Genomic DNA, 21,024 nt, shown 5'->3' with positions numbered 1-21,024 from the left:
CCTTCAAAACCGCGCTCAAAGGGCACCTACGGACGGCTGCAATTCGAAACTGGCCCGCGTAAAATTTGAAGAACATAGAACCTCTTTTTGGTTGAGCGGGGAACATAGAACCTTTTTTGAGGGGCGAGGGGAGTGGGGAACATAGAACCTGGGGAACATAGGGATGACCCCGGCATGGAACCTTGGCTGCAGCCATCCCCTTACCAAGTACATGCACTATACTGATATGTTTCTTGTTCCCAATGATGAAGTACGGCTGATGAGGTGTTTTTTCAATACAGAGATTTGTTGCCCCTCTTCAGACAGCATTCAAGCTGTGCAGGTCCGGATTATCCAGCCTCTTTGTGCGAGCTACAGTGTCCTTTTGCCCACCCTGAGTTTGGGATGTCAGGGTTACTTGTACTTGTACATCATGGGGGATGTGCTTGTACATCAAGCTGACTCACGCTACTGCCCTATGTTGGGCTACATGGTTCGACAAGGCGCACTTCTAACTTTGTGAGCAATGAAGATTTTGTACATTCATGTAGTTTAAGCGGATATCCTGCCTTGAAGTGACTATGAAAACTTTGGCTTTCTGTTGAAAGAGTATAGGGCTTTCTTGGCCGAGAAGGCCCGAGATAGACATCTTTGACAGGAATTGTTTTGCTGATAATTTCCCGAATGGTGTGTTAGTCATCGGTAAGTAGTTGGTGACACTAAATCTCTTTTCTTACAGGGGTCCGTGGATTATTTCCTTATTTTCCTAATGCACGAAATGAGTTGCGATTCCAGGCAAAGTCCATCATTTATTCAAACAAGGCATCTTCCATATAGTTACATCAGGTTAGCCAGCATAGCAAAGTCATTTCCATATTCAGTCACTTTCCATAGTATAGCACATTAAGGCCAGGCCAAGCCTGTCCATCATGGTCTCCTCCGTTCTCTAACTCCAACCCTGTGTCCCCCATGCTTTATTTCACAAAAGATCAAACAAAAGGTGCTTGCTTTTTCTATTGGTCAATAAGGCGTGTGTGTGTGTGTGTGTGTGTGTGTGTGTGTGTGTGTGTGTGTGTGTGCGCACGTGCATGCGAGCGCGCGCGTGTGTGTGTGTGTGTGTGAGTGTGTTGGGGCCCGGGGGGAGGCGGAGTCACTACATACTATCCGTGCCACAGAGCAGCAGCAAGTCACATCGTGCCAGGATGGCCAGATGGAGAGTATGTCGTGGTGCTGTTGGGACTCTGTCCTCCTCATCCTGGACTCATCTGGCTCCAGCTGGCGTGCGCCACAGCAGCAACACCGCAGCCATCAGACAGGTATCACCAAACAGCAGCAGCAGCATCGTGAGGCCCTTCAGCGAGATTCCCGGGAAGAGGAGCGCTCTGAGCAGCCTGTACAGTTTCTGGAAGCTTGGTGGACTCAGCAACATTCACCGCATCATGGTTCACAACTTCAACACTTTTGGACCCATATACAGGTAAAAAAGACGCAAAAGGCAATTATGAAGCGTATACTTGACAGCATGCATTTGCAAGTATCGTGAATTTCCTTAAGGTTGTTTTAAATTTGTTTAAAAGTGTCTTGTTATCTGACCTTGCATATTGTAACTCTAGTTTAGGGCAAGGCTATATGAATGTATTTCCTCGTGTATAAACAAATGGGTATTTTTCAATAACAAGAACACCAGGTCAACACTTGTGGCCTTGACGAGACAAGTACACTTGGCACGTATGGATTATACAACAACACACGACCCATCTGTTAAGTTGAAAATGTTGCTTTGTAGGGATATATAACCATTCATTCAGTTATAGAAAGAATTTAATGTTGAAAATGTTAATTCTGAGATTATGTGATTCCTCCTGCATGTATTTCAGAGGTTCTTCAATAATAGAAAAGCTCCATTTATTCTGTATAGCTCTATTTTTGATCATGTGTGTGGTTTTTAACGTTGATGGAAAAATAAGCCCTATCAATAACTTTAAATTAGCAGATGAGGTGGAGTTTTACATTGTGGTTTATCATAATTCTGTAATTTCCCAAATTTCACATTACACGATACTTTTGTAGTTTTTTTTAATTCTGTGTTTTCTCATTTTTCATCTGGCAAATCTTTTGATGGTGGTGAGTGGTGATGACAGTCTGCACTCTGTGTTGTTCTCTTTCAAATGTGCTTGCAAGCAAGCAAGAAGAACGGACAGGGACAAATTGTTTAATTACAAATTACAAAGCAATAACTTTTCTATCTCTACAAACATAAGGGAGAAAATTGGTTATTATGAGAGTGTGAATATCATCAATCCTGAGGATGCAGCTATCCTGTTCAAAGCAGAGGGCCACTATCCCAAACGGCTGGATGTACAACCCTGGACAGCATACAGAGACTACAGAGGCCGCAAATATGGAATATTACTCAAGTACGTGTACAAAAAAAAACTCTGCATCTTCAATATATCCTGAATAACAGAAAAAGGGTAAAGTGTTGAAATTACAGTATGGTGTTTTGTGCAAAACTAATGCTTGGAATGGATTCAGAATGATGAAAACCCCCTATAGGCCATATTGTGAGGTCCCTTTTCGTTCCCACGTCATGGGCACTACACATTCAATGCATTTTTTCATAGATAATACCCTTCTGGACTTTGGGTTAAAAGTTCTACTCATAATATCCTGCAGTATTTTGTCACAAGCCATAAATGTATATAACCAAAAAACGCTGCCGTTTTTGCTTGTAAATGTGTTATATTGACACAAAATATTTCTCAAATGTCATAAATACATATACCTAACATCTGAAACAAGTACTGGTGCCTTAGTTTACTCATACGTTAATCTAGATCAGGGGTTTTCAACTGATTGTGAACCAGGGACCACCACCCTGACTAAGAATCAAGCTCGGGACCACTGTTGTGTTGTGGTCCATGGCATAATAGGCCTGCAGGTGGTCCATGGGAAAATGTTTTTTTCCCATGGACTTTCAAAAGTCCATCAAATGTAAGAAAATATTTGAATCGATAGCTAATAAAAAGATTGAAATTAAACATCAAATGTAAGAAAATATTTGAATCGATAGCTACCGGTAATAAAAATATTTAAATTAAACATCAAATGTAAGAAGATATTTGAATTGATAGCTAATAAAAAGATTAAGGGCTTGATTTCATTGTATCTCATTTCATTGTATCAAGCCAAGGCATTATTTAACTGAAATATAGATTATTCAGGATATATTGAAGATGAAAAATCAGCTGAGTTTGTTTTTTTGCAATTAGATTGAGGTCAAATGACATTATTACTGGACTATTTATCTATCTAGGACTGGTGAAGACTGGAGGTCGGAGAGGGTGATCCTCAACAGGGAGGTTATCTCCCCGAAGGTGATGAGAAACTTCATACCCCTGCTGGACGAGGTGGGTCAGGACTTTGTGGCTCGAGTCCATAAGAAGATAGGGAAGAGTGGAAAGAACAAGTGGACCGCCGATTTCTCTCACGAGCTGTTCAAATATGCACTGGAATGTAAGACTATATGGGCTTTATATCTCAACTCTTAATTGTTTCCATACATGCTGTATTGATACTTTTACTTATTTAAATAAACATAGTACTTTTTCCACCACTGCTCGAATTTGACAACTGTGATTACACTGTTGAATGACACGTGTCACACGCTCAGTGGTGAAAAGTAACTAATTAGTATTTCCAATTTCCAGTACTTTTACTTCTACTCCACTACATCTCGCAGCCAACATTTTTACTTTTACTCCACTACAATTATTTGAACTTGTACATGTGGCACATTCTGCACAATGAGATACTTTTGTACTTTTACTCAAGTACATTTTAAATTCCGTACTTTTACTTGTAACGAAGTAGTTCTAAATTGCAGTATTGGTACTTTTACTTAAGTAAAACAATGTATTACTTTTTCCACCACTGCACTAAAGCTTGTGTTTTCTATGTGCTCTCTGCAGCGGTGACCTCTGTGCTGTATGGCGAACGCCTGGGCTTGCTGCAAGATCACATCGATCCCGAGTCTCAACATTTCATCGACTGCATCACCCTGATGTTCAAGACCACCACCCCCATGTTGTTCCTGCCCCCACGTCTGCTGAGGCTGATGGGTGCCAAGCTGTGGAAGGACCATGCCAAGGCCTGGGACGGGATATTTAACCACGGTATGCCCTCAGCAACCAGTGATGCAAGAACACGTTTATTTTATTTTAAGTGAATGATCAATACCCAATTTTATTCTAGAAATAGTCTGTTACAAGTACAAGTTTGGTGTTCAATTCAATTCCCTTAATAAAAGTACATAAGTATAGGCATCAAAATGTACCAAAAGTAAAAGTACTCATTATTCAGAAGGTCCCATTTCACAAAGTTTTCAAATTATAAAAATCCACATTGCCAAAATTCTGAAGCGGTTTTGTAATAATAATCTAAATCTACAAAGTAATAGTAACTAAACGTCTTCAAATAATTGTAGTGGCGTAACAGGTACAATATGAGATGTATAGTGGAGTAGAAGTAAAATGATTGAAAATTGGAAGTACAGTAAAGTAAAAAACAAACAAACAAAAAAATCAAAATTGTACTTAAGTAACTTAGCTACTTTCCATCACTGGAATCTACTACAAATTACTGCAGATATGACACCAGGCATCTGGACACATTTCATAAACACAGGAGACTTTACTGTGCATTTCTTGAGTGTGTGCGTGTGTGCGTGCGTGGGTGCATGCGTGTTGCTTTTGTGACTCACCACCAGCGGACCAATGCATCCACAAATGCTACAGAAAGCTACGCGAGGAGACTGCCTGTCCAAACAAATACCCAGGGGTCCTGGCCAACCTGCTGATGCTGGACAAACTGCCCATCGAGGACGTCAAGGCCAGTGTCACGGAGCTGATGGCTGGGGGAGTGGACACGGTACACACAGACACATGCATTGTACACATCAACACACTTGCAATCTGGTCCGCCAAACAGACGGAACAGTACATTTCTTCACATTATGACACCACCAAATTCCTGGTATGCTGCATGAGTATGGTCTACAAGTGACCTGGCATCTGTCTACATAACATGCTATCTAAGTTACATTTTAGCCTTTGCATAAGCCTGCAAGGTCGTCATGGCTACAGGACAAGTGCTACGGCATGTGCTACGGCAATTACTACGGGCTAAGGTGGAGTCATATCACGGCGGCAGGTTGGGAGTGAATCTGAATGGGGAAGTTATATTGGTCCAGTTTACTAAATCGAAATGGGTGAAACAGGAAACACATCAAATAAATAACATTAAGAACCAGGCTTAACTTGACTGTGGTGTGGTTCTTCTGTTCTGTGAAGTGTTCAGACTTCCATATAACGCTGCTGTGTGGTTCTGTGAGGTGTTCACACTTCCATATAACGCTGTGTGGTTCTGTGAGGTGTTCAGACTTCCATAACGCTGCTGTGGACACTGTACGAGTTGGCCAGACACCCCAGCCTGCAGGAGGAGCTGAGGACAGAGGTGGCTGCAGCCAGGGCAGCGAGCCAAGGAGACATGATGGACATGCTGCAGAGGGTCCCTCTGGTCAAAGCAACCCTGAAGGAAACACTGAGGCAAGGCAAACTACACACAGCATTATCCTTAGTGTTAATGTGACTCAGAGGCCCCTTTTCCACCGGTTGGTTTCCAATGGGAACCGGTTCAGTTCTTTTTGGTTCTTAGTCCATGAGCCAGAGCTCCAAAATTAATTCATTATGAATTGAGTAGGCAAAGCCATACCTATATTAGATTGTTATCACCATGAAACTTTCCCCAATTGAGTACTTACCCGAAGACAATGATTTATTTAATTACACATTTTACATTTTGAAATATGCAAATGAGGTCTAGGAAGATATGCAAAATAATCAAAAATATGAAAAAGCTACTACTGTGGATCATGTATTAATCTACTTGTATTGATCCTATTAACAATTTAATATAGGTCTAGTTTTTCCCACCAATTGTGGAGCTCTGGCTCATGGACTAAGAACCAAAAAGAACTGAACCGGTTCCCATTGGGAACCAACCGGTAGAAAGGGGGTCAGAGAGTGTGAACCTAAAGAAATACAGTATCATACTGTACAAACATGATGCCAGTATAACTGATTCAGAGCAGCACACAGTATGTATATGTATATATATGTATATATATGTTTGTGTCCGCGTAGCTCAGTTGGTAGAGCAAGGTCATGTGTTCGATCCTGGGCAGCGCCAACTCAGCGATTGAGTAGCACGGCTTGGGTACGCAAGTCATGCGGTAACTACTGGGAGCTGATGGGGTAACAGGTCATGTCGCCCCAATTCCATCTCGCAGCAGCTTTTTTCCGCCGACCTCACGCCGACAGCTCGGTGCGGCGGGTTCTTGTATTCTTTATTTTGTTTTACTGAGAATAAGGTTAGAAATAAGTTTAGGGTTAGGCATCAGGCATCGTTTTACTGAGGTTGAAGTTATAGGAATAAGGTTAGGTTTAACCGTTTAAGCATCATTTACTTAGATTACTTTAGGAATACCAGGCCGCGCTGTTCCGCCGCGCTGTACGCCCGGGGCGAGTTGGTAAAGGGGCGAGCAGTCTCGTATTCGCTGATGGTAGGTGTTGCGCTCCACCTCTCCACTGCGAAACAAGGATAGACTTCCACCCACACTCTGGCTGATACCGACAATAAGCCTCTCCGATCTACTTACTACATACTTGAGTATGTACAGTATGTAAGCAAGTCGGAATGATGATGGTTATGTACTTTTACCTCATTGAAATTCTGATCAGAAAAGTCCAAAAACACCTATATGTCCAAATTGTGCAGTATTCCATCCCAAAGTTACCACTTCTGAACACCTCTTGTGATCATGCTTTCATGTCATGTTCTGCTGGCAGTATAGGTCAAGTCTCCTTGATTCTCTCTCTCTCTCTCTCTCTCTCTCCTCATTCCAGGCTCCATCCTGTGGCAGTGAGTTTGCAGAGATACATAACTGAAGATATCATCATTCAAAACTACCACATACCATCTGGGGTAAGAGGCTGCTTAAGTGATTAATGTAGCAAATTGTATTTTGTATACAGATTTCAGCATGGTAAGTGGTATAATTAGACAATTTACAATTAAAATGTAGGCATTTAGTAGACGCTCTTATTAATCCAGAGTGACTTACATACACAGTAAGCACTAAGCAAGGAAAATACGAGGTAATACATCAAATGCATAGAAATAGTCATCTAGGATCACAGGTAAACCAAGACCTGATCAATCTAAACAGTACTGTATATATCAAAGACAGCCTGTCAGTCTACTGTCCTATCAACAAAGGCATAAAGGCCCCAAAAATCGGTATCTGTACTTTACACATTATAGGATGCCAGGTGTACAAATGACCTGGCATCTGTCTACATATCATGTCATCTAAATTACATTTTAGATTAGAGCTACATAGTGTTTGCACTGAGTGTGCTACTCTCTCTCTGTTGTGTTTCTATAGACTCTGGTCCAGTTAGGCCTGTATGCCATGGGCAGAGACCACAAGGTATTCTCCAGACCAGAGCAGTATCAGCCGTCTCGCTGGCTGAGGTCGGAAGAGCTCCAGCAGCACAACCAATATTTCAGGGGCCTGAGCTTTGGCTTCGGCCCGCGGCAGTGTCTCGGACGCAGGATAGCAGAGGCAGAGATGCAGCTATTCCTCATCCATGTGAGATACACAGAGAAGGCTAGCCTATATGTTAGAACCAGTGGTGGTAAAAGTACTCGATTTTCTTTTACTTAAATAAAAGTATAAATGCTATGTAGATAAAGTAAAATTCCAGAATTCAACAATTCATGAAAAAGTACAAAAGTATTGGCATCAAAATAAAGTATTAAGCACCCATTATGAAAAATGGTTAAGCACCCATTATGAAAAATGTCCCATTTCACAAGTTTTCAAATTATTAAAGGGACACTTCACCCTTTTTGCAAAAAAATATATGTTAATGACGTTTAGAAGCTTTAGGTCACTTTCCTGGGGGTATTTATGTGTGTAATATGTGGTTTTAGATATTTTGGATTGTAGCAGTGAGCCTGTTGTCTCTGATGTCATGGACACTGGGCTCACTTCCTTCCTGGACTACATGTTGTCTCAGTAAGACAGCTCTCCCCCCTATCCACAAGGAGGAGCAGTGCACCAAAGAATTATGGGAATTGTAGTCCAGGAAGGTAGTGAGACCAGTGTCCATGACATCAGAGACAACAGGCTCACTGCTACAATCTAAAATATCTAAAACCACATATTACACACATAAATACCCCCAGGAAAGTGACCTAAAGCTTCTAAACGTCATTAACATATCTTTTTTTGCAAAAAGGGTGAAGTGTCCCTTTAAGTATTAAAATATTTTCAAAATAGCAGATCTACAAGCTCACAATGTGTCGCGATTGAGCTTGTAGATCGGCTATTTTCAGCCATATGGTGGGTCCAGCGATCCAAAACCCATTTATTTTTCCCTTAAGAGATTTCCAAAAATATAAAATCAATTATTTTAAGCCTAGAATCAAGCCATACATCCAGGCTCCTGGTGAATCATGACCATACATTTAAAAACATTTGATTGAGGAAAAAGAGTATATGGGAGTGTACTGTATATGCATAGGCCACTAAAGGCCAGTATTAATATGTTCTTGGATTGACTTCTGCCTTTTTGCAGATGCTTGAGAACTTCCGAGTGGAGAAACAGCGGCACATGGAAGTGGAGAGCACCTTTGAGCTCATCGTGATACCAGAAAAACCTATTCTATTGACCTTCAAGCCTCTGAACAGCAGCCGGTGACTGAAAAGGTCAGAGCTGTATGCTGGAGACTGACAGAAAATGTATCCATTTCAAGTAACTGATTAATAAAATATGATTGACCAAAAAGGATATTTTTATGAGAATGAAAAATAGCTCATATAAAGAGAAGCTGACACGCTGCCCGAACTGTAAACCTTATCTCAGTTTTACGCGTCAAGAGCTTGCAGATAGGCTATTTTCACTGAAGATACGATACGTCGTGTAGGGTGAAAACAGAAAAGGGTATAAAATGTGTAAAAAACCACACAAGGCCACTTCGGTCAACCAAGTAAAGGGTTCAAGTGGTTAAGCAAGCATTTTATGACGTGGTGAGGTTTAGTGCCAACAAAAAAACGTTTCAAACGTCCTTCTACCGAGGGCCACATACCATCCTTGAGCAGATAAGAGATGTACTAGTCTCCCACACAGCAGGTTCAGGGCCCCCTATAGCTCCGTCCAGCGGACCTGCTACATTAGTACATTTACTCTTCTTATATAGTATTTTTCAATACTTTATACTTTTTATTTTGTCTGTGAATATGCACTACGAATAGTTAACCAGTGGTGGAAAGTAGAAATTACATGTACTGTACTCAAGTACTGTACCCAAGTACAATTTTTAGGTATTGTACTTAGCATTTCCCATTTTCAATACTTTTACATCTACTCCACATCTCAGAGGCAAATATTGTACTTTCAATCCATTGCAATTATTTAAAATGTTTAGATACTAGTTACTTTGTAGTTTCATATTATTTACAAAGCATACATTGCCACTTCAGCCTTATTTAAGAGTGCTTGTAGATTTATTTGAAATGGGACATTCTGCATAACAACTACCGGTAGTTTTACTTGGCAATTTATGTACATTAAAGTAAATTGTGAATACTGAACTTTTACTTGTAACGGAGCATTTCTAATAACTTTGACTACTAAATCAAATATGAGTACCATGGTGGTTAACCATTAGTTGATACACAGAAGCTCAAGAAAAAAAAAGTGTGTCATCACATGAATGGAATGCAACCTTGTTTGTACGATTTTCTTCATTTTATTGACTTATTTATTCCATTTTAATTCTGGTCCTACAAACATGACTTATCTGTAAGCAAATAAATACATGTAACATAGTAGAAATACCTGGGCATGCAATAAGCATATCTACAAAAGCCACAAAGAGGCTGAATCAAATGCAATTCATGAAAATTTGCAACCTTAACAAAATCTAGAATGCAAATTATGCATTTTCAGCACCCTTTCCATGTGCTGCATAAAACCATGCACATTTGATGATTCATATATGCAATGTGTGGTACCTTACGATAGACTTAAAACAAAACAGCAGATACCTTTTTTGCTAAATGCAGCACCCATCTTTACACACCTCTAGATCTAAGTGTTAATGGCATTTATAGTAGTTGTTAAAACTTAATCATAACATCAAATGTTATGCACATAAAAAAATGGAATTGGAAGATGTATACATTTCACACAACATCCTCTTTCATCCACGTTTCCTTTGAAAAACAATTATATAAAAAAATCTGAAACTGTATATAGTATATCTTCATTTAAATTACTAATCTCTGAAAATGCATGTTTTTATTTATGTGTCAGAATAAGCGATTTTCATGAATAAATAAAGGTGATAGTAGGACAGATGTCAGTCAACCGTCACGTCGCAGCTCATAGGCGACTTCTGTTCTTTTCAATGGCCCAACAGAGGAGAGCGGATCGAGGGGGAATGTCCAGCTTCTGAATGAGGTCAGATCATTAAAAAGAAAATCTAATCAAAATCAAAAAGACACTATGAGGGTTTCAGTGCACGGTAAAGCCTGGTCCTCCACTGCCACAGTACACAAATATACAGATAAGCAGGACTTATTAGACTCGGTAACATTCTTCGGTTGTTGGTGATAAGGTCTGTGGTTCCAACAGAAGTTTATAACGCCAACCCTCACAGCGGGGGGACGGGGGGGGACACACACAATACAAAAGACAAAAGTAAAAACAAAAACAGATCAGAAGGTGTTAGGTTTTCAGAAGGAGAGAGAGAGAAGAATAAGGTTGAGGTGGTGGTGGTGGTTTAAGTTAAAGATCAGACTCCTGTGGGGGCCAGGCGGCTGATGAAGGCAATGCTGCTGTGGCACGCCCTCCTGAAGAAGGCAGGGCACGTGGGCTTCATGATGAAGTGCTCCAGGAGGATCCGCAGCTCCGTAAACAAGGTGCTGCATGGGGGTGGGGGCAGAGGCACCGTTAACCCCATTTTGGCCTGACACATTTAAAAAATGTGTTCTAAATCCTCCAGTTTTAAAAAATACATATTTTCACGATAAAAAGTATGGAGAGCCTCCGTCCCCACCAGCTATGGGATTTTTAAATCCAGCTCCGTTGAGCCTCCAACAGGATGCATGTAACCATGTATCTCAAAAGGTTCGAGAGCTGTCCATGGTGAGCCGCCGACGCACCCGCCGATCGTAAATCATTTGTGAGTTTGTACCACATCACTGAGCACATGTAACTGGTTGTAATGATAGCCAAGGGGTCTGAGCTAATGCGAGTGGTGATGTGCTCATAACAAAAGGCCCCGACCTTCCTGAATAACGCGGAAAGGAAACGAGGCTCGCAGCATTAGAGCGGACGGGTGGCAGTCCTTATGTGTGCTTATGCTGCCCTCTGCTGGCAGCTAAAAGGTTAATGAGTATCATCGTTACTTTGGGTGGAAAGCTTTGCATGTCCAATACCAGTATTTTTTTATCATCATCTTAAACATTAAAAAAATGGCGTGAATAGAAGGCCTACGCGCTCACAATGTGTCACAACACTCTTGTATGATGAAGTAGAGTATTCAATTACCGAAATAACATAAAGTCAACATATGGAGTTAAGAGCCTTCTTCCATATGCATTAATGCCCTTCCCTTTATACTAAATATTCAAGGAATGGGTGCATTAACCCATTTGGACCCGAGAACCGATTCTACAAATGTCAGTGGTTCTCAAACCATTTCATGTCAAGGACCCCCAGAATTATCTGTGATTGGCCGTGAACCCCAATCTCAGATTATGTTGTTACAGGGACCCCCCCCCCCCCACCCAAGAAGCAAAGATTTGAGTTCAAAACGTTTGCTCTAAAATAATATATATATTCAAAGATTTGGGCCATATTTTCACAATTTCTCAAAAATATCAGATCTACTCCGTGCCGTATGAGCTTGTAGATCTGCTATTTTTCAATATCTAAAGTATAACAATGCCTAAAACACCAAAAGGGCTTTACAGCCAAGTTAAATGTTGACTCACCGGCAGTATGGGTTTCTTCTGGATGTGTAGCGGAGTGTGAGGAATCTGTAGTAAATGAAAGGCTGCAGTAGGCTTCCCTGGCCACTGTGAATGAAAACAATCATTACTGCACATTAGGATTTGCCTCATTTCAGGGAATCCCTAGGACCAATTTTCAATATCCCAAAACTCTGCACTCGCTCACCAACACTCGGTCACTTGGCAGTGTTGGTGGTGTTACAGTGAAATCGGTGACCTGCCGAAATAGCTGACCATATTGTGGACTTCACACAACTTACATGGAGGTCTTTATATATACGTGGCCTAAATACCGCTAAGTTGAACTAGTAGCATTCGGAAACTGATGTTATGTGATGTCTACACGATTGTCACATATTTCATCAGGTCACCATAACACTGCCATGCTGGAGTGACCAAGTGTGAGTGAGTGGCCCGGCCGAGATTTGGGGTATTGGAATTTGGCTCAAGTATTAACACCCCAAGCGACAAGAACAGAGTTCTCCGTCATATCAATTAGTAACGCTCGTCGCCCAGGACGGAGTTAATAAAAGGACAGAGATTTTATTGATATAAATTAAAAACCGATCGCATCGCTCCACAGGCTGGGAGCGTCTGTTGCGCAACATTCAATGTTATTTCCGGTTGGGACGTCATCGAAAATGTCCCCCCCCCCCCCCCCCCCACACATTTTAGCGGATGAGATCGAAAAATCTTAAAATGTGATTAACTCCTGCTCTAAATCATTCCGTCCAATTCTAAGCAAAGATTATGTTTTAGACGGCCCATCGCGGTCCCGTCGCTAGTCGCATTAGAATGAATCATATACCCCCCACCTCGGGAGTGTTTTGGCTACATCAGCTACATCCGGGATAGCGCCTGGTGAGTCGCTAAATGTGCTCCGTTGCTGTAAATCGCTGGGCGCTCTGATTTAATGTTCCTAAATACCCCCAGGCGTTCTAGGTGTTCATGTACTGAAGAGCATTTAATATACGTTTCCATCTCTGGTTCTCATTTGGCCTTTTTGTATATAAGCCAGGTATTTTTTAGTCCATGCCATGTGTGACGAGGATCATGATGAAGGCGAGCTAACCACAACGCACAAGAACATTTCAAATAATCTACACTGAATCCCAGATCTTTTTGTGACTTTATATATTTTCAATTACTTCCATGATATGGGAGAGGTGGTGGAGTTAGTTGCAGTTTGAGAGTCCAATGGAGTTAAGGTTTTGTCCAAATAGTTTTTTACTACTTTCCATTGGTTCAATATTTTTCAAAACAGACGTAAAGGGTGTTTACTGTTCAATAGCACTGATTTATGCAAAACATTATAATCAAAAACCTCAAAAATGGAGTTTAGGAGGTTTCCTCCCAACAGCAACAATATGCTACATTCAGGTTTCAAAATTAACCAGAACAAATTAATCAGAACATATTGTGATGAAGCCCGTTGTCATGGAATAAAATGGAGTCTGTGCAATTATTTTACGGGTCAATATCTGCAATGCTAGTGACTTTTACACATCATGTTTACCTTTAGGTTGAACATAAGCATACCTGAAGAGCATGAAAACGGTGGCTGGCATCAAAAAGATCTCATTGCAGGCAATGAACTTGAGGATGTTCTGCTGGTTGGATGTAAGCTTGTCCAGGAAGTTTCTGATGAATGCTAGGCTTGTGGGACCCACGGACTACATGGAAAAAAAGAAGAAAAAAGTCAAGAGCTAGTGTCACTTCAAGGGATACTTCACTCTTTTTGCAAGAAATGGCCAACAACTTACAGTACATAAATCTAGCCTACTAAAGACTACTACAGAGATGCATGGTTTCAATTCTTCATTCTCTCAATGACAAGGATTTCAATTTGATTAATCGTGCAACCCTATTTCAAACATTTGTGCGATCTCATGCATTGTTTTTTCTCCAGTTAATCTACACAGCACACAGAGGCGGTTATAGCGGACCCCCACAGATAATAATAATGCAGCTGGTAATTGATTTACCGGTAATCAATTTGGGCTTATTTATAGAGACATGTAGTACCCAGTCATCAAGTCCCTGAGGTGAAAATACTCATGTGGTTATTGAATCCCCTGTTATGTGTCAAGAAGTGTTTCAGGGGGCGACCGACTTGGTTTACTTACATCCAACACTTTCTTTGTATAGGTGGTAGCATGAAGCAGGGAGAAGAGGAAAACTGGAAAGATGCTCACTGGAGGTAATGGTTAAGGCTTCAACGGGTATCGACATAAAACACCATAGCAACAAAGTCAATTCACAGCCAGTAAGGCCATCCAAATAATTTAAATACAGCTGTCTGAGATGTCACCAATGGCTGCAGCCAAGCCCAAATTAGACATCTTAACAAGCAAATGTGCTTATTCTGGCATTACGCCCCAAACAGCATACTGCCATGGGGAGGCAAAACTTTGATGAAAATGAATCTTCATTCAAACCACGAAGGCTAGCTGACGCCCCGTAAAGATGAGGATACTTGTGATGGGGTAGGAGTTGACGAGGATGAGGGAGTACAGAAGGTAATAATAATCTAATAATAAAGATGAGGATACTTGTGATGGGGTAGGAGTTGACGAGGATGAGGGAGTACAGAAGGTAATAATAATCTAATAATAAAGATGAGGATACTTGTGATGGGGTAGGAGTTGACGAGGATGAGTGAGTACAGAAGGTAATAATAATCTAATAATAAAGATGAGGATACTTGTGATGGGGTAGGAGTTGACGAGGATGAGGGAGTACAGAAGGTAGTGACAGCTGTCCTCCTGTAGCGCCTGGGCCAGGAACGCCCGACTCAGCTGGAAGCGGGGAAGCCTCTGGTGCAGACGCAGAGCGCTGGTCAGGGCGTTGGCCAGCAAAGCCCGCTGGTAGAAGTTGGCCGCCGCTTGGGTTCTGAAAGCACAGCCGATATGGTGAGGATTAAAAACCAGCGTTGATTTCGTCGACTTAAAACTATGACGAAAAATGTTCCGTCGACTACCTTTTTCCCCACTGACAAACTAAATGGGAACTAAGCTATGATGACTAAGACTAAATATACTGACAATTTCGTCAACAAATAAAAACTAGACTAAAATGTTAGTGAGGGACTAGTGGACAAGAGATCCAGTATAAGTCATTTTACAATTACAATTATATTACAATGAATAGCCGATCTACAAGCTCACAACGCGTCGCAGCAGATCGGCTATTTTCAGCAAAAGTAAAATCAGTCATTACAACGGCATCAGGCCCGCCAAAATACAGTCTAGTCGACTAAATCACCTGTACATTTAGTCGACTAGACTAAACACTAAAACATTCCAGGTGACTAAAACTAAAATCAAAATTTGCTGCCAAAATCAACACGGATTAAAGCACGTGGTTATTAGTTATAACGCACTGAATAGGGAAATGGTTCCAATATTGCACAACTCAACATATTTCACAGGGGAACGTCAAGATACAAATGACTGGTTTCCTTACCCCAACAGTGGAAGGATGAACATGACTGAGCAGTAGACAGTGAACAGTCTGGACAGCCACATCGCCGTTTCCAGCTTATTGCTCAATAAAAATTGCTGAAAAAGAACAAAAACCCCAATCATTTGGGTTTAACTTTTTAAGCAAGCACTTTCAGATTTAATTAAATTAAGACCCGAGCTCGATTCTAAAAATGCGTTCTATATACTGTTTTCGGACAAATCTATGTTGTTATATCAGTGGTTCTAAAACTTTTTCAAGTCAAGGCCCCCAAAATGATATGCATTTGGCCGCTGTCCAAACTAAATATGACTTATAAGAATGACACGGGATGTGTCACACCCAACTTCTGTATGGATGACCCAGGGCTGCCCATACGACGCGCTACACACACACACCGAGTCAATTTGTCCAACCCAATTTCTCTGTCCTGTCCTCAGTCAGATGACAGTGCATCTGACTGGGAAAAAAACAAAAAAAGACCAGGGGTCTGCATGCAATCCATACATCCAATGACATAATTAAAATATGACCCTCTTTATGCTTTAAATAGATTTGATTATGATGATAGTAATGGTGAACCATTTCAGACCAGAGTAAATATGTATTCTTTCAAAAATAAATGTAAATTTCTTTCATACATTTCTAAAATAGCCAATCTACACGCGTATATTGGTAATGCATCGTGACACGCGAGCTTGTAGATCGGGTAATTTAGCCATTTTGTTTTTAAATAGGGCGCCTTAAATGGTTAGTTAATGTATTTGTGTACGTTGGGTCACGAGGCGCTGAAAAGGTTTGTGAAAGACTTACAAGGTGCCATTGATTGATGGCATAGTGGTTAATTTGAAACACTCGTTTCAGGATCACACTACCTTCCTCAACAGACATGTGGACACATAAACACTGTGGAATTTAGGAGTTATTGTGCGCCAGCTGCTGTGCAGTTGGCTTCATGCTGCCACAGTGCCACACAGAAAGTCCTTAACCCAATTACCTTCAGCAGTTTTTAAGGTGACTATGAGCTGTCCATGTGCCGTGGGCAGCTGTTGTAGGTGAAGGCTGTGACAAAGGTCTGGCTGTGCTGTAGATTTCTCTTTTTATATATATATATATATATATATAGACCATAATCTGTACATGACGGCCTGGTGATCCAAGCACCCTGGGCTGTATTTTTTGTCTGACAAATTGTGGAAATAAATACAATATGGTAAAAGGTTGACTGACCACTCATTTTCTTTTAAAGAAGGGTGGAAAACGTATCCAATACAGTTAACTGCAACAGTAATAGTCGCTTTACTTTTAGAAAATGTATCCTGGTCGCTGAACAAGTAGGTTGCCATCACAGAATCATTGACCAATTTGACCTCATTGTAACATTGACAGAATTTGGCTTGCATCTCAAAGAAACATGCCATCTCTCTGTCCGTCTTAAAAAAACTCAGATGTACTTTTCAGAGCATCTGGGCCACTAGATGGCGACATACTCTGGCCCTGTTGGGCCAGTGGAAAGTACTGTGAAGTACTGTGAAGAAGATGATTTCTGTGAAATCGCCTCTGTAATTAGTTACCACTAAAACAAAAGTGTTACATGATCCCGAATCAAATCATTCAAAGACCGACTGTGTGTGTGCAGCACGGAGCGCTGTGTCAGCCTGCGCGGAACAGTGGAGGCTCGGCCAGAGCCATAGAGTATCCACACTTTTCCTGGGCTGTGTGTGCTCCAGTTCCTGTCGATCTGATCCAATGAAACTGGTCAGATGACCGATGATATCCAATGAAATCAACAGGAACTGGAGCACACACAGCCCAGGAAAAGTGTGGATAGACAAGAGTTGCGACATTGCGGTGGCAGAAAACAGCCACGGTCACGTGGTTCATGTCATTGGACTGAAGCCCGTAACTGAAGTCGTAACTCTGTCTTACTCTATGGCTCTGGGCTCGGCTGGTGTGGTCTGCAAGCAGTTCACAGCTCGCCTCGCTCGCTCCTGCGGAACGTGCGCCGCTCGCTCACGTTCAGAGGCGAGACTGCTTCGCGCATGGTCGCAGACATGTTCCTCTTATCATCCTCATCCGTCGATTTAATTATGTTGTTACCCGTGTGGCGAGACCACTGGAGTTGGCTGGGGTATGATGCAGCCAAAAACAAGGTATTTTGTGAGCTCTGCGGTTCCAATGCCCACATGACATATTCAGAGTTGAGCTCTGCAGTTCCAATGCCCACATGACATATTCAGAGTTGCCGACAAGTAAGTTAGAGAAAAGTCTATGTGTATATTGTATAACGTAGCACATCTCCGGCCGGGCGGCCGATAGGTGTGAACGGTTTTGCCGATTGACGTGCTAATGTGGGGACATTTAACCCATTTTGGGGAGGGAACCCCTTTTGGTGTTTTTTAAGCATTCCGTTATACTTTAGCTATTGAAAAATAGCAGATCCACAAACTCATAACTTGTAGGTCTGCTATTTTTGAAAAATCGTGAAAATGTGACGCAAATCTTTGAATATATATTCTTTCAGAGCGAACATTTTTAACTCAAATCTTTGCTTCTGGGGGCGTCCCTGGAACGACATTTTCAGATGGTGGTCGGCGCCAAATACATATAATTTTTGGGGTTCTTGACATGAAATATTGAGCACCACTGATGAAACATAGGTATTTCAGAAAACTTTTAGGATTTAGAAGATTTTTTTTAAAGAATCGTCCTCAGGTCTAAATGGGTTATAACAAATGCGGCTTGCATGCTGTGGTTTGCTACCAACAGAAATTTGCATGCACAAGGGCTGCCAAAGTAGTCTCTTGTTTTTTCGCTCCCCTTAGAAGTTAGACTGGGCCAGCTCTAAACTGATTGGGCCACAGCCCGCGTGGCCTAATGGACCCTACACCGGTGATCCAGGGAGTGTGTGCGCAAAGTTTGGCATCAACCGGGCCAACGTTGCCGGAGATTAGCTGTACACAGACGGACGGACGCGCCCACGCACACACAGGGACGGACGGAGTGCAAAACATACTCTGACTCTGACTCTCCGCAAGCCTTCGGCCTGGTGGAGACAAATTGGAGCCATTACTCAATACTCACCACTGGCCCCAATCGGGGGGGAGGGCTTGGTGGTTGTTGTTGGTCTGCGTCAGACATCTTTCAGGAGTGTGGGTCACCCTGTTGGCAAGAGAAGTCAAACCATGATCCATTCAAAGCACTTTACAGTATAGTAGCCTACCAGCTCCACCTGTGCCATGTAGGGATATAATAGAGATCTAAATCACTATCATCAATAATAGATACAATGCAATAATGTAATTTAATGCATTGGTACCGACTGATTGTGTCATATCCAGAATATCAAAGTCATAACTTAAAATAAGTCAATGTCAAAAATATCCATAGCTTTTTACCTGCTCGACGTACACAAGTGAAAGCTTAGCCTTGGATCAAGATCATTCATAGAAGTATTTTTATTCTTTTACTTTCAAATGTCAATGTCGATAAAATACATCCCTTTGATTAAATGGATAGTCTTCATCCAAGGCTAGTGCTAGCTCTGGTGCAGAGCTAGTCTGGACCAGGGCTAGCTAGGCTAGTGCAGTGCTAGTATGATCTCGTTATTAACTGGGTAGCTGGTAGCCCTAGGTAGCTGGCTATAGATTGTCAGTACTGAATGTCCATAGTTGTAGCGCTACGTTAGCTGAACAGGAATGATCTGTGAGGTGTGATTTAGAGTATTGATCATCATCATTGATCATCAGTGAACAGGTTCATGTTAATAGCAGCACGCTAGGTTGCTAGCATCAGGGACGCCCAGTCTAGAAGATTCTCACCGCTGCTGCTAACTAGCTAAGCTAAGTTGGGATAGCTAAGCTAAAGATAGCAGACATGGCTACAGCAATGAGCTTTCAGTGACTACCGGCATCATACAAGTCTTGCAGTGCAACAAGAGCAACAGATCACGCTGACAGCTTTCACCGGGGCAAAAAACATGGCACGTAGGTATAACCGCTTCTAATCGGTCAATGTGTATTGTGTATATATATGTGTATGTTGCTTTGCCTACCTCAATATCATTCAATAAAATCAACTCGTCGGTGCTGGCATGCGCTCTGTTCTCCTACTACTGGATGGAGACCTCTCTGATCAGCTGACCGAACATCGTTTCACTCGCGAGATTCGTCTTCACAACGGGAGGAGGCAATAACACCCGGGTGCTGTGTGGCAAGGACTGTCATGGATGTGATTTATTTTATGAATGGTTACTTTTGGCAACATTGTGTCAACAGGACTTCTGAACAGACCAGACGATTTAAACATGTTGATAAACATGCCAAACATATAAGTTTAACAACATTATCCAAATGTGTAGTAGGCGTAGGCCTATTCATTTAAAACCGCAGGTTTAGAGAATATCGTGCACATTATATTTTCTCTGATATTTATTTCAATATGGAGCTACCTGTATAGTATACATAGTTACAAATAAATAATTATATACTTTATATATCCCTCTGACTGCATGAGTCTGAGGGTATTCTCGCTAATCGCTATATCTATAGGCAAAACTAAAACTCATGTCACTCTAAATCAAATTAATGTATGCTGCTCGCTCAGCTAAACTCAATTCAATACATTTTAATTCAAAGAGCCACGTTTCGGACATCAACTGAACTTAAAGCAAACAGGGCAGGGACTGGCCTTAGAGACGTCAACAAGCATATAGTTTACCTCAAACTGGCTTGTCATACAGTCATACAGTCATTCAGTGACATGTACATATGCAGTGGTGGAAAAAGTACTCAATTGTTTTACTTAAGTAAAAGTACCAATACTGCAATTTAGAACTACTTCGTTACAAGTAAAAGTATGGAATTGAAAATGTATACTTGAGTACAAAGGTTTCAGCATCGAAATGCACTTAAAGTACCAAAAGTAAAAGTACTGATATTGCAGAATGTCACATTTCACAAGTTCAAAATGTGTAGAAAATCTATTGAAAATAGCCAAGCTTGTAGATCGGCTATTTTCAGATGGCCGAAATGTATAGGGTTGAAGTGGTTAATGTATGTTTTCTAATCAAAATTAACTAAAGTTTTCAAATAATTGTAGTGAAGTAAAAGTACAAATTTTGGCTCCGAGATATAGTGGAGTAGAAGTAAAAGTACTGGAAATTGGAAATACTCAACTAAAGTACAAATACCTAAAAGTTGTACTTAAGTACAGTACTTAAGTAAAAGTGCCACCACTGCATAACAGTCATTCACATGTACAGTAGGCCTACTATGTCCTTTTTTATTGTAGCCTGCAGGCCTATTCGACCATATACTTTTGCTTGTTTTAATGCTATTTTACTCTATTCTGCCCTGTAAAGCACTTTGCGCTGCATTTTTATGTCATGAAAGGTGCTATATAAATAAAGATTATTATTATTATTATTATTATTA

General features: G+C 41.2%; 2 protein-coding genes across 2 annotated transcripts; one reads left to right on the top strand and one right to left on the bottom strand.

The window, feature by feature from the left end:
- Positions 1 to 1,181: 1,181 nt before the first annotated feature.
- LOC308322241 (cholesterol side-chain cleavage enzyme, mitochondrial-like) lies at positions 1,182 to 8,807 on the top strand (the record flags this gene model as incomplete). Its single annotated transcript, XM_080773435.1, has 9 exons — positions 1,182 to 1,456; positions 2,241 to 2,396; positions 3,296 to 3,495; positions 3,951 to 4,154; positions 4,748 to 4,908; positions 5,419 to 5,585; positions 6,945 to 7,023; positions 7,487 to 7,693; positions 8,685 to 8,807. 9 exons carry the CDS (start codon positions 1,182 to 1,184, stop codon positions 8,805 to 8,807), a joined length of 1,572 nt encoding a protein of 523 aa, XP_080629561.1.
- Positions 8,808 to 9,835: 1,028 nt separating this feature from the next.
- Positions 9,836 to 19,718, bottom strand: tmem33 (transmembrane protein 33). The gene is made up of 8 exons (XM_080773792.1): positions 19,644 to 19,718; positions 18,674 to 18,751; positions 15,593 to 15,687; positions 14,832 to 15,019; positions 14,254 to 14,321; positions 13,667 to 13,800; positions 12,110 to 12,193; positions 9,836 to 11,035 (listed from the first exon to the last, which is right to left on the bottom strand). The coding sequence occupies exons 2-8, from the start codon at positions 18,728 to 18,730 to the stop codon at positions 10,906 to 10,908; spliced, it is 756 nt and encodes a 251-aa protein (XP_080629918.1). The 5' UTR covers positions 18,731 to 18,751; positions 19,644 to 19,718; the 3' UTR covers positions 9,836 to 10,905.
- Positions 19,719 to 21,024: the final 1,306 nt, after the last annotated feature.

The sequence above is a fragment of the Protomyctophum bolini genome (assembly GCF_963924005.1).
Source record: "Protomyctophum bolini genome assembly, chromosome: 10".
Classification (NCBI taxonomy): Eukaryota; Metazoa; Chordata; class Actinopteri; order Myctophiformes; family Myctophidae; genus Protomyctophum; species Protomyctophum bolini.
This window is presented reverse-complemented; position numbering and strand designations above follow the sequence as displayed.

Excerpts from the sequence above, each read along its gene's own strand:
- tmem33 (XM_080773792.1), bottom strand. The coding sequence starts at position 18,730 with ATGTCTGACGCAGACCAACAACAACCACCAAGCCCTCCCCCCCGATTG. Across the intron at positions 15,688-18,673 it reads CCCCCCGATTGGGGCCAGTG|CAATTTTTATTGAGCAATAA; the intron begins GTGAGTATTGAG and ends GTTCTTTTTCAG. Across the intron at positions 13,801-14,253 it reads ATACAAAGAAAGTGTTGGAT|TCCGTGGGTCCCACAAGCCT; the intron begins GTAAGTAAACCA and ends TTTTCCATGTAG.